Source organism: Pseudonaja textilis, chromosome 8 (assembly GCF_049901715.1).
Source record: "Pseudonaja textilis isolate UNSWEBS1 chromosome 8, rPseTex1.2, whole genome shotgun sequence".
NCBI lineage: Eukaryota > Metazoa > Chordata > Lepidosauria > Squamata > Elapidae > Pseudonaja > Pseudonaja textilis.
The window spans coordinates 30,004,786-30,018,810 of record NC_141997.1 but is presented as its reverse complement, the minus strand read 5'-3'; the positions used below and the strand labels follow the sequence as shown (position 1 = coordinate 30,018,810).

General features: G+C 36.8%; 1 protein-coding gene across 4 annotated transcripts in view; it reads left to right on the top strand.

The window, feature by feature from the left end:
- The window catches only part of NALCN (sodium leak channel, non-selective), a 222,852-nt gene that overhangs the window by 173,019 nt on the left and 35,808 nt on the right, over window positions 1–14,025 (top strand). For all 4 annotated transcript variants that reach the window (XM_087937920.1, XM_087937918.1, XM_026708401.2 and 1 more), the window contains 5 exons: window positions 1,397–1,533; window positions 5,111–5,249; window positions 11,164–11,237; window positions 11,838–11,939; window positions 12,616–12,685. In XM_087937920.1, the coding sequence (XP_087794046.1) occupies window positions 1,397–1,533; window positions 5,111–5,249; window positions 11,164–11,237; window positions 11,838–11,939; window positions 12,616–12,685 (522 nt within the window). The remainder of the gene's footprint in view (window positions 1–1,396; window positions 1,534–5,110; window positions 5,250–11,163; window positions 11,238–11,837; window positions 11,940–12,615; window positions 12,686–14,025) is intronic.

Sequence of the window (14,025 nt, the reverse complement as noted above, 5' to 3'; positions counted from 1 at the left end):
TTATCCTTCAGCTCAAGGTGTTTCTAGGGTACATGCAGTTTGTTACAGCAAAAACTATTTGGAGGCAGTTATCCTTCCACACGGAAGGCCGAAAGGAGAATCTGCCCATTAGACACCTTCAGATTATCTATGGTAGTTTATTCTTCATGAAACTTCTTAGAGAACATGCTAAATTCAGTTATATGCCTGGTTTGCTTTAGTGAGACCCTTCATTTGGGCAGTCTTTATGAGGTAGGCACCCTGGAGTATGTAGATGCTGTGATATAAACAAATATCTATGTTGACTATTGGTAGGTGAGATGGTCTTTGTAGTGCATCTGATTGTGTATGTTTTAAATTATCATTCCTTTATTCTGAGGAAATAGGATATCAGAATTTAATTTCCTTTTTTCTTTATTGTTACATTCTGTGTCTGCCAAACTATTTCTTTCAAATTTTTGTACAAGTTAATGGGTGTGTTAGTAGCTGAGTAGCCACCATGGCTCATTTAAGAAAATATCTTCTTCCCATTACTGTTGCAAAAGAAATACCGTGGCCTATTAGCTATTGAAATGAGGATATAATTCTCATAACAATATGCTCATTCCTTTGACTAAGAATGTATAGGAAAACTACTTCATTAAGCTTGTTAACTGCCTGGGAAATATGTGTTCCCTTAGTCCTTTGCATATGTTATTTCTACCTCATTCTTCTTCTTATTTTCTTTCTGTTGACCGTTTATTTGTTTTTTTAGTATTCATACATGGTTGCCCATTTTATATACTCAGCTTTTGGCAGTTCACAGCAACAATAAAAACATGCAATATGAAAAACAATTTAAAAACCAAACATTCAAAAGACATCATCTAGTTATTCTTTGAAAGTAGCTGGAAGAGGACAGAAAATAAAGTCTTGAACCAAGTTATGCAGCCTTCAAGCTTCTTATAGTGCCACACCCTATTAATAAATTCCAAAACAAGATTCCTTGGTTTACTAAGAATTTAATAACTTCTAAGTCAACAGGGAGTCTGTTTGCAGTCCAAGTCCAAAACATAATTCTATTAATTAATAACAGGAGAGCTTAAATTGACTTTCTTTTTCTCACAGCATTTAGAGAACTGTGAAAAAACAAATATTTATACAACATCCTTTGCATTTAATATCCTTCAAGAAATAGACTGCTTGAGTTTCAGCTCCTAACAATAGCCTTAAAATAGTGAGAAACTGATATTAGAATAGTGTCAGAATTTTCTGTAGTTCTTTTCTGCCATCTAGTGGTTTTTCAACTGCTTGCATTTGTTCTGGAAAAAAAATGTTCCGAAAACATTTTGTTCTGAAAAACAAAAACCAAAACCTAGGATGATCCCTAGGATGTTAGATTATCCAATTTTTATTTTTATTTTCTTTTAATTTTCAGCTGAAACAAAGTGAAGCAAATGCAGATACCAAGGAAAAGCTCCCATTACGGCTACGGATATTTGAAAAATTCCCTAACAGACCTCAAATGGTAAAAATCTCCAAGCTCCCTTCAGATTTCACAGTTCCCAAAATAAGGTAGTAAACTTTTTCTGCCTCCTTATTGCAAAGCTAACTCTTTTGAACTTCATAGGCAGAGGGTTTTTTGTTTTTAAGTTTTGTATTTTGGGGTCTATAGTAGTTTGTGTTTAAATGTTCTCCCTTTTCCTGCCTCCTGTGCCAGAATGTACAACTTGCTGAGCCACTAGGAGCTGGGCAGCAGTTGTTGTTGTTGTTGTTAAAGGTAATCTTCTTATAGTATTGTGTTCTTAAAAATAATCCCCAACTATGTTCATAGGCTCAGACTTTAAACTAAGTAAGTTTGATAATTAACACTATCATATATAGGAGAAAAACCTGGTGACCTACTCCAGTTTTCCCCACCAAAGATGTGGAAGATATGGTACTGAGCAGTGAGTCCCCCTAGCTGGGAGGTACCAATAAAGCTACAGGGAAAGAGCTAAGAGACTATCATAGTAGCAAGAGCATCCATGACACAGATGGGGTAAATCCTAATGGCTCTGCAGCTGTTGACACAGCTCCTAGTGAAAACATAATCTCTCCACTGTTGAAAACCAATTGCTTAACCACAAAGCCCCAGGAGTGGATGGAATTCCTCTTAAGTCGCGGAGACCACTGCCAACTAAAGCACTCCCAGCACTTTGCCCAAATGTATGGAAGTCTGGACAATGGCCAAAAGAATTGAAAAGGTCAATATTTATCCCAATACCAAAGAAAGGTGATAGAAAGACTGTTCCAATCATGTGCCTTGATACCACACATGTGTAAACTTCTCTTGAAGATAATCTGGCAACATTTGAATCCAACCGGCAACAGAGAACTGCTTGATGTACAAGCAGTATTTCGGAAAGGAAATCAAATTAGCAATCTATGTTGGATGGAAAAAGCAAAGGAATTCCAAAATATCTCTACATGTGTTTCATTGATTACACAAAACCTTTGACTGTGTTGACTATGACAAGCTCTGGAACTTTCTCAAAGAACTGGAAATATCACCACACTCCATTTAGCTCATTTAGTCATTCTTCTCTAATCAGGCAGCCACTCAGAGGTGGGATTCAAATTTTTTAACAACCGGTTCTGTGCGTGTGGCTTAGTTGGTGGGCATGGCTTGGTAGTCATGTGACTGGGTGGACATGGCTTGGTGGTCATGTTACTGGCTGGGCATGGCCAACTCAACATTACTCAAATCGAGGCACGCATCTCCTCGCCTGGCCTCTCGTGACTGTGGGGATGCTGCAACTGTCGTAAGGGTGAAAAATGGTCATAAGTCACTTTTTCAGTGCCATTGTAACTTTGAATGGTCACTCCACATAAATAAAGTACTAGCAAAGGAGGGAAGAAAACTCCAGAAAAGCTCCAGAGAAGTCTCATCCTGCCAAGAATGTAATAAGGGTTAACGGAGAGGCAGTTTCTGTAAGCAACACCAGAATGTTTCCTTCCTGCCTTCCTTACAGGATTAGGCCAGTAATTTCTTCTAACAACTGGTTCTCCAAGCTGCTTAGAATGTTAACAACCAGTTCTAGCGAACATGTGCAAACCAGTAGAATCCCACTCTTGCAGCCACTGTAAGAACAGAATATTGCAAATTCCAATTATGGAATTCCAGTTATTCCAATTATGGAAAACATACTTTCTGATTATAAAAGTCCAGTCCAGTTCAGTACCATTAAAAAAGAAAAAAGAAAACCAAGAAAAAATAGCATGGTTGCACAAAGAACTCTCAGACCAACTAAGAGGGGGAAAAATAAGTACAAAAAATACGGAATCAGGGACACACATATGTAAGGCAGAATAACATCAAATAGACCAAACCTGCAAAGATGAAATTAGGAAAACTAAGGTTTTGAATGAAGTAAAACTTGCAACAAATATCAAAAACAAATTTTAAAAGTTTCTTCCAACACAAAAAACAAGAAAAAAGTCAAAGAAACAATCGGTCCACTAATGGGAATAGATGGCAAAGTAGTAACGGGCAGTAGAGAGAAAGCAGAACTGCTTAATTCATACTTTGCATCCATCTTCATGTAAAAAGAAAACAGTACTCAACTTACCAAAAACAAAACCATAAATTACAGGTTAGAAATGCATATTAAAATATGAAAAAAGTAAGATAAGAAAACACTTGTCAGCTCTAGGATTCATATCACTAGGTCCTGATGGATTACATCCCAAAGTTCTGAAGGAACTGGCAGACATCATCTCAGACTCTTTGAAACATATCTTTCAAAGTTCTTGGAGCACCAAGGAACTATCTGAGGACTGAAAAAGAGCTAATGTTGTCCCCATCTTCAAAAAAAGAAAAAAAAATTCCAGAAAATTACAGATCAATCAGCTTAACATCAATACTGGAAGATCTTGGAAAAGATAATCAAGCAACAAATCTGTGAATACCTACAAGTAAACAAAGTTATAACCAATAGCCATCATGAGTTTGTCAAAAGACAGATTATGCCAAGCAAATTTTATTTCATACTTCGACAAAGTAACTAAATTAGTGGATCAGCAAAATGCTGCGGATGTAGTATACTTAGATTTCAGTAAAACATTTGTAAAGTATCATAAAAATATGCAAGCCACGGGCCTTGAAGAAGAAGATATGATTAAGTAGATCGCAATCTACTTCTTGGCAAACTAGAAAAATGTGAGAAGTATGTTAGTGAAGTATTGATTGAAACACTATTATTGCTGAATATATTTGCAAAAAATGGTCACAAATCCCAATTTGGATTCAAGTACATTGAGTTCAGTCTGATTCTCAATTATTGATTGCTTCACAATTAAAACATTACCTTGAAAATTAGAGAATCTCTTTAGTCAATTTATCTTGAAAGTCTGAAAAATATATGGGAGAATGATTTGGTATTAGAACTTGGTAATCACCCTCGAAACTGTCAATCATATCGAATTCTTTTTAAATGTGTTTATCAATTGATAAGTTATGAAGTATTGGCCATGATAATCCATAGATTGCATTTGACTCTATTAAAAAATAAACTTACTAAATAGTCATTTTTCTGGATTATACTGGAGGGATTGGTGGTGCAGTGGTTAGACTGCAGTACTGCAAGCTACTTCTGCTGACTGCAGTTTGGCAGTTCAAATCTCACCAGGCTCAAGGTTGACTCAGCCTTCCATCCTTCCAAGATGGGTAAAATGAGGGCACAGATTGCAATATGCTGACTCTGTAAACTTCTTAGAGAGGGCTGTAACGTGCTGTAAAGGGGAATGTAGGTCTAAATGCTATTGCTAATGCTATTATAAATACTTATCTGGTAATAATATCTCATTAGTCTTTTACAATGAATCCGACATAGGTCTACTATTTTCCACAAGCCCAACTGATAGAACATGCAAAAACTGATTCAGTTCCTATTGCTTGCTGCCCCGTTTATTATTATAAATTATAGAAAAAATAAAATATATTTTATTAATATTTCAAAGTATGGAAATTGTTCTATCAGACAACATAACAAAGAGCTTTGGATGATGTATTAGATAAAGGATATATTTATTCAAATTTGGTTGTCATTTATTCGTTATACAAAGGAAATATAAATAAGAGGCAGTCTCTCCCCCCTCTCTCTCTCAAAAGGGAAAGCTTTATGAAGCAGTTTATTGATCGACAGCAACAAGATACAACTTGTTTATTGAGAAGGCTTCCATCAGCTTCTTCTTCCTCCTGCGATCACTCTAAAAGGCTGGCAATTGAAGACAAATACATTGACCAGAAGGCAAGTCACTAGATATAGCAGTATATAAAAATCTCCACTCATATTGTGATCTGATGTCTTAAATGTATGTGGAATGTCACTGTAGCTGGTGATTACATTGAACTCATCATTTTTCTAGCCAGGAATGGATATAAACTAACCTGTGTGGGGTTGGTGAAGACAGGGCTTTTTGTAAAGGTTTGTGATTGATGCTATGAATAATAGAAGAGTTCTTCAGAAAGTGAATTTGTGTGTATATGTGTGATGACCCACGGCATGGTACAGAGGCAACACAGTCAAATAAGTAAGAAGAGTTCCTTTATTATCTCCAACTTTGCCCGCAATGTCCTGGTTACCTTCTGGCTAGAGAAAAACTCTCCCAGGAACAGTCTTTGGCTGAAGAGAATCAAGTCTAAAACATGGTCAACAAAAACTAACTATAAGTCCAGTCAAGGCAAGATGAGGTAATTAGTCCAGCAGGGCAGGAGAAGGAATTCCAGACATGAAGGAACGGCCATAATTCAACACTGTTGGTAGGATGCCAGGAACACCAATAACCAAAATCAACACAAGATAAACTCACGTTTGCTTCCAGCAGACACCACACTCAGCATGCATCTCTTTTAAACTCTCTTCCCAAGTGTGGCTAATGAAGGGAATCAGGGCCCTTTCCTTCCTCGTAAGCCATACAACCCACGTTGCTCTCTTCTCTGTTCCTCCCTGTGTTTCCTAGGATGAAGAGGGGGTAGGCCTGGGCCTTCCTCTGAATTCCCTCTCCCTTGCTCTACCTCTCCCTGCTTTGCCCAGGTGGACTTTGCCCTTCTCCAATTTCTTCCACAGCCAGCAGAGCCACACTCCCACTCCCTGTCAGCTGTTCGGCCTCCCCCTCCGAATCAGCTTCCAACAGGGGCATGACAATATGTTTTTAAAAAAAAAAAACATTTCATGGTCTTTCTGAATATTGATACTTCCAATGTTGAAAGGCAAAGAGGGACAGTATGATTCAGTTTACCAAGTTCTACAACAGTCAACATCAATCAAACAACAATGAATGCTCTGTACATAAAGTCATAACTTCTGGAATCTGTTTTTTTTTTAGATCAGAAAAATATAAAATTAAATGTCAGTCATCTAGGAAGGATCTTTTCTGGATTGATTTAGTTTCCTGTACTCAGCAGGAATTTTATCTATGTGACTGGAACATGAGGTTGCATTTTGTTAGATGATTATAGCTTTCCACAGAGGCAATTACCATAGCAACCTGACATTTAACTATATCCTCCAAAGTGTCTTTGCTCCAATACTCATTTGAAATGACAATTTTAAAAGATGAACATTTGTCTGTGTGCCCGGAAGAAGAGAAAGATAGCACAAGCTATAGAAAATGTTAATTAAACATACAACAGTGAAAACAAAAACAAAAGAAATAGTTCGCTGACAGCTGTCAGATTCCTTTGTGTGTATACTATCTGTAGTTCATGCAGTGTGAATCAAGTTACTCAGAATAATAAATGATACTATGAGAATGATAAAATTATGAGAATTAGATCACAACATTTAACAGAAATCAGATTTTAACTGTGGCTTACAGAAGTCCTTTTGAGAAGCTGTCTTTATTCTGGCACCTCTCTTTGTAAAACAAATAAAATGGATATTGACTCATCTCAGCTTTATTGTTAGAATTACTTCTACTTTAAGCTATTTTTAAGAGTATTTATCACCTGTTGGGTTAAAGACCTTTATTAACAGGAATTTAACTGAAGCCTCTGAAGGTTTTCCCATCCAACTCTGCAAAACTGAGATAGAATGAAATTATTTAGAATACCTATTGAAATAATAGTAAAAATTTCCTTAAGGAAGAAGCTAGGTGTAATAATAACCCAGGGAACACAAAATCATAATCAAATAAACAGAAAATAGAAATTAGCATTCTGTATCAAAGTTTCTCAATTTTGCCAATTTTAAGTTATGTGGCTTCAACTTCCAGAACTCTTGTTTACACAGCTTAAAGTTATCAGTGTTAAGAAATACTGTTCTATATCAGTGGTCGCTAACCTTTCCGGCCTTGTGGACCAGTCCGGAAGAGAAAGGGGTTGGTTCCGCATGAGCCGCAGGCATGCACAGCTCCATTTGCATGAGTGGTGGGCACGCACGTCGTTTGCACAAATAGAACTTTGTGCACACATATGCTCGCCTGCTCTCGCAATGTGGAACTGTGCATGCATGTTCAGCCACCACTTTTGCATCCCTGTTCAGAATGGCCCACGGCCTGGTAGTGGCCTGTGGATTGGGGACCCCTGTTCTATATGGTTAACTGTTTCCTGTAAGAAGAGAATATATCTTTAAAGCATAGGGAAGATTGCAAAGTGAATTTCAAGTGACCTAAAAGTCCTAACAGGATTCCTGGTGGTCTACCATCCAGGTCCTGGTGAACTCTCCTAAGCCTTTTTTGCGACAGCTATGATAATCTAGAGAAAACATCTGGGTCCGCTAATGTGAAAGCAAGTTTAATAAGAAAAAGGAATGAGTTTATTGACAATTTATTTCTTTAGTGAAAATACACTAAACCATCATGAGTTCGTCAAAAACAGAACATGTCCAAAGTGGGGAAAAGTGGAAAGAAGAATAACTAAGATGATTAAGAGCCTGGAGACAAAAACATATGAAGAATAGTTGCAGGAATTGGGTTTGGCTAGTCTAGAGAAAAGAAGGACTAGGGGTGACATGATAACAGTATTCCAGTATTTGAGGGGCCGCTACAAACAAGAAGAGGGGGTCAACCCATTTTCCAAAGCATCAGAAGGCAAGACAAGAAATAATGGATGGAGTTAATCAAGGAGAAAAGCAACCTGGAATTAAGGAGAAATTTCCTAACAGGGAGGACAATTAACCAGTAGAACAGCTTGCCTTCAGAGGTTGTAGATGCTTCATCCCTGGAGGTTTCAAAGAAAAGACTGGAGAGCCACCTCCTGAAATGGTAGAGGGCCTCCTGCTTGAGCAGGGGATTGGATTAGAAGACCCCTAAGGTCCTTTCCAGATCTATTCTGATTAGTCTCATGAAAAGAAGGACTAGGGGAGACAAGATACCACTGTTCCAATATTTAAGGGGCTACTACAAAGACGAGCGGATCCAAATATTTTTCAGAGCACCAAAAGACAAGATAGGAAACAATGGATGGAAACTAACCAAGGAGAGAAGCAACTAAGGAGACATTTCTTAACTGTGAGAGCAGTCAACCGATGGAACAGCTTGCCTTCAGAAGTTGTGGGCGCTCCATCTCTGAAAGCTTTCAAAAAGAGACCGGACAACCATTTATCTGAAATGGCACATAGTCTTTCCTGCTCAAGCCGGGGGTTGAAGAACTCCAAGATCCCTTCCAACTCTGTGATTCTATGTTCTAAATGGGCAAATTTATTTTATGCCAGGCACCTAGTTTCAGTGGATTGCAACTAAAACTAGTTTATGTCTATACAATTAGGTGAGATATTGCAGATTTTTAGAATTCAGAGGCATTTGACAGCAGTTTTTTTTAATCATAAGGGATTATTTTATTAGGTAACATGAATAAAGTCCCTCCCAATGGTATACAATTTTTATTTATCAGATTCCACCATTCCTCTGGGAATTTAAAGCCACCTGCATAAGACTTGCTCTTCCAATTTTCCCCACGAGCCAATGAAGAAGGTTGGACTGAAGGCTGCAATTCAACCAAAGTCACCTAGTAAGCTTCCATGGCTGAGGTGGAAATTGAATCAGTTTCTCTAGTCCTAGTGCAACAGTTTAACCACTATACTGCATTGTTTCTCACTCAGTAGCATGGATGAATCCATGTAATGCTAATCATTACAGCTTTGCAGAATTTCAGATTTGAAATTAAAAAAAAATCATCGCATATAGGGGCATGAATATAATACAGTATCAATCTGCAACTCCAAGAAATAACTGCATCTTTTTCTGGTGTATCTTCTGCAGCTGCTTCACCATCCTGGAAAAAGATGCATTTGGTTTAAGCAGTTGCAGATATTGTAGGTGCTTTGCTGGCACACATGCACACATACACACACACGGAGGGGGGGATCATTTTGCCTTTGAATCTGAAGCTTTGCACTCCCCTTCTCCTCCTCCTCCTCTTCCCCCTCCTCTCTATTCTAAGACTGAAGCGACATAGTTCTAGATACCATTGAAAAAAACCCCAGTTAATGAGAAAAGTCTTGTGCAGGAGGTTTTGTACAATATTTCCATATAGAAATTCTAATCCACACAGTCCAGTCAGTTCAATAACTCATGTAATATTTTGAGTATGCTTGCTGGAAACCAAATATCATTTCATTCAGTTTGGCAACCATACTTTAATTTATATTAGATTATAAATTGATTTATCAAGCTAAATCATGCTTGATAATCAAGCAGCCTTTATGTGGCCTTTCATTCTCTGAAGTTTTGCATTTTTTCTTACAAACTATATTTGTAGCATTATTATTATCCTCATTATCAACAGCATTGCTTTTTTACATTCATGTTTTCATATAGAAATGCATTTATTTTTATGATGTCTGGGTTATTGTCAAATATGAGCTTCCCCATTCATATATCAAATGTATGTTTATCTTGTCTTTCTTTTAAAACCATCTGCCTTCCTTGAAGCAAGTTTATAATCCTTATAGGTCTGGCAGATTTTTCTCTCTTAATCAGTGTTTTTTTTTAAAGGCAAGTATGTTCTATGTCCATAGAACTGGATTTAGTGCATTACAAAATAAACATTGGAAGATTTGGCATTAAAAATAAAAAGAACTGCTGATCTATATTTCAATAAAAGTTTGTGGTGTAATTCTTGTGAAGATCTTTCAAGTATCTTTCAATGTACATATTAACATACTAAATCCCCAGAATGTTCAGAGTATGCATGTAAATTAGATGTAATATTTCTTTCAAAGGAGACTGCAATATAATTCTACGAGCAAAGTTTCATTGGAGAATTCCAGCATCATATTCACAACATACCGGCATAGTAGAAGTCAGAGTCCTTATTCTTGACTCTTGACAAATGTATCTTTTCTTTTGTATACACTGAGAGCATTTGGACCAAGACAAATTCCTTGTGTATCCAATTACACTTGGCCAATGAAGAATTATGTTCTGTTATATTCTATTCTGTTATATTCTGTTCTGTTCTTACTGAAGAGCATAGTGGAAGATAAGGCTCTGAATTCTTTAGATGCAAAATTTCCACAACCCTACAAAATCCCCACCACTGGTGCTACAATGGGACAATTGGCCGCAGCTGCCTGGCCCCACCCACTTCACCCCAGCTCCCTTCCTCTGGCCAACCCACCCATTTCTTCCCCATCTGTCCCTCCCCTGCTGATCCTCCCCTGCCACTCATTGCCTGCAGCTTGTGCCCTGCCACATTGCCCTGGGCAATTCACTACAGTATGATTAGCTGTGGCCAACTTGCCATATGGGACAATTAGCCACACATGTTGAGATTTCACAATATTGAATATACAGATTGGAAACCAGAGGAAGATTCTGATATATTTTATCATTTCAGGACTGTCCTTTTCATTTTTGAAAGAGAAAACTTATTAATTTGTCATAAAACTGCCTAGATAATTTATAGATGACCATTGATAATTGTACTTATTTATACATGGGCTTTATTTCCTGCCTTTTTACTAATGATGAGCATAATATGTCGGTATACTAAGGTATATGCATAGAAAATATGGTATCATGTATACTATATGGTATAGAATAGAAAAATTACCCTAAAATTATTGGTCCCAAATCATCTTCCAGATGAAGTCCAAATAACTCTTGGTTCACCATAATAGTGTTACACTGCTTCCATTTGATTTCAATAGCTAAGGTTTTAAACTGCATACTCTTAAGTACTAAGACTGTCAATAAAGTTGGTTTCCTTTTCTTTTACAGCTTCGCAAATCTGTTTTCAGCATTAGGGCAAGAAATCTTCTGGAGAAGGAGTCTGCAATCAATAAAATTCTTAGGTATTAAAGAGGGATTTGAAGTTCCTTTCATTATGAGTAGGTTTCATGTAAAATGAAAGCAATGTAAAATGCATCCATCACGGTTCACAGCTTGGGATCCAAGTTCCACACAATGGCTAAGTCTAAATCAAGAGCGAGGCAAAATGGAGAAGCTTGTCATTTTATTGGTGAGACTTACTGACAGCTGACTTAGTGAATTAGTCTTGACCTAGCTCTTTTCATCCTATCTTGAAAAATGGCATTTATTATTCAAACCTTTCCATCCCTTGCATAGATAATGTTTGAGAAAGCTGTCTCCTATCTTTCCTGAGGGCTGCATGAACACTATGTGACAACTAAAAAGACCAAAGAAGTACTGTGTGCAATTTCCTGGCTATGTATGTTCCAAGTTCAATTTTAAAACAATACTTTGGAGCATGATGGTGCAGGTGTAAGTCTAGAACTCTTTAAGACAACTGTGCCATTTCCATGATCCCAGATAATTATGTAGGTTCTTTAAAAAGTTGCACACTATTTCCATTCAAACTCTGAAATGCATTTCCTAAATGCTGTATATCCCTAATTATTACTTATCTATTACTTACGTATCTGTTTACCTAGAGCCTGCACCCGTCAGCGTATGCTTAGTGGATCTTTTGAAGGACAGCCTGCAAAAGAACGATCTATTCTTAGTGTTCAGCATCATATACGCCAAGAACGCAGGTAAACAGAACTCAATAAAAACTTTTAGGAACATGTTCAAAGTAGAAGATAAAATTCTTGTTACACAACGAGTAAATTAGAATTAGATCATAATAAATAATAGCTGCACTTTTATTGCAATAATAATGACATTCATCATAATTGAAAACTCTTATATTTCATATAGTTGCTTTCAAGATATCTAAGTTCTGGAAAACAGGAAAACAGTCAGGAAAAAAATTCTATAAACAGGCTGGCCCAATCATGACCTTTATTGTTCAACAACCCTCACAGGTTTATCAGTTAGTTCAGTAGTGTAGTTTTTTAGTTAACCTTTCTACTTTTCACATCATCACTTTTTAAATCATTTGTCTCTCTTGAGAAAATCCATTAAAAAGAGGGAAAAAAAGAAGTGTTCCAGCATCTCTCTGGATTAGTACAACTAGGAATTCTGCACTGCAGATACAACTTCTTACTTCCCTAATTTAGCACCTTTAATATCTGTTGACCTTCAGCTATCACGATTCCCAGCTGATGTAGGAATTGTAATCCAAAGCATCAGAAAGTCACCAATTGTAAAAAGCAAGATGCAGCTGAGTGTAATGCAAAATCAAACCCATAATTGCAAAGTTTGTTGTCCCACTGCTACACACTCAATGATCTCAGTTTTTTCACCAAATCTATGTCATTATTTCAGGTCACTAAGGCACGGTTCCAACAGTCAACGAATCAGCAGAGGAAAGTCTCTTGAAACATTAACTCAAGATGTAAGTTTAAGTGAATAGTCTGGGTCGTACCTAAGTAAAACTAAAAACAGAATGAAGTTTAAAATACCTTGGATTAAAACTCTGTAATGCTGGTGTTCCATTTGAGTGTATTATTTTGTGAAATGATCCTTTGGAGTACAAAAACAGTATTCACAGTAATTTCAAATTACAGAGTTACTGAATCTCAGTTCACAAATGAGCAAGTAAATCGTTCCTGGGAATTATAATTTGGGATAAAAGACATCTCCAGCTGAGTCAGAATTCATAATAATCCATTACATCTTTCCTGGTATACTACTTGGGCAAGATGACAGCTGTTTCTCATTAGCAAAATTGCATATAGCATACAGACAGACATCATATTTGGCCAGTAGACAAATCTTTGTCTTACTTTATGCAGATGATACTGCCTATTCTTTCCTTCCCAGTGGTGGGATTAAGACAAGTGTTCTTGTCCTTCACACCTAATTGTGAGGAAAAAAAAGATATACCATAAATTAAATCAAAGCTGAACTTAAGTTCCTGTCAAATATATTAATTGTAAATGGAACATTAGTAAGCATGTTCAGAACCAATGAGGTAGTCCGGGCATATTTCATGACATCAAATCCATCATGTTACACACACAAAAAGCCAAGGTCATTATCTACAATGTGTGGGTTTTTTCTGTCTAATTAGAGGCCCTCACATCCTCAACCTTTTGGTGATTTCAGGACAAAATAGTTAAGTCCTGTGCTTATAAATATTTATACATTTTGAAAAAACACCAATGCACATTTCTGAGAGACATCTTGGGATCTTTCTACTGCGTCCCAAGTGCTGCTTTAGAGTAAAGCCAGCCTTATTCTCTAGAACCCCAATTGTGACAAAGTAGACTTTTCATGCCTAAAGCTATTCTAATGCTCTCTTAACCTTCTAATCTATAATCGACATCCTTCCAAGTGGATCAACTCTGAAGAAACTAAGGCTATCTGGCTTTTCACCATCTTTTATGGCATTTAAGTTAAATAATATCTTAAACAATGTAGTTGGGACATGGATAAAATAGCCTGAAGCTGTGCAATTGGAAATTTTATCAAAATATCTGTCCTGCTTCTTACATTTTCAGTAATTTCATTTCAAAACACTGCTATGCATTTTTGCTATCTCAGCTTTCTGTAATATTCAGAATGGCTGCATTCTTGTTTCTACCAAGCGAGGGCCATTTGTTTTATTTTATTGGATTGCTCCTTGCTCATTAATTATAATAATTTGTTGCTTAAGACCTATTATTATCAATCATAGAAATTAAATGCAATGTCTAGTTAAATAATAACTAACTTGGTGCTGAATTAATATTA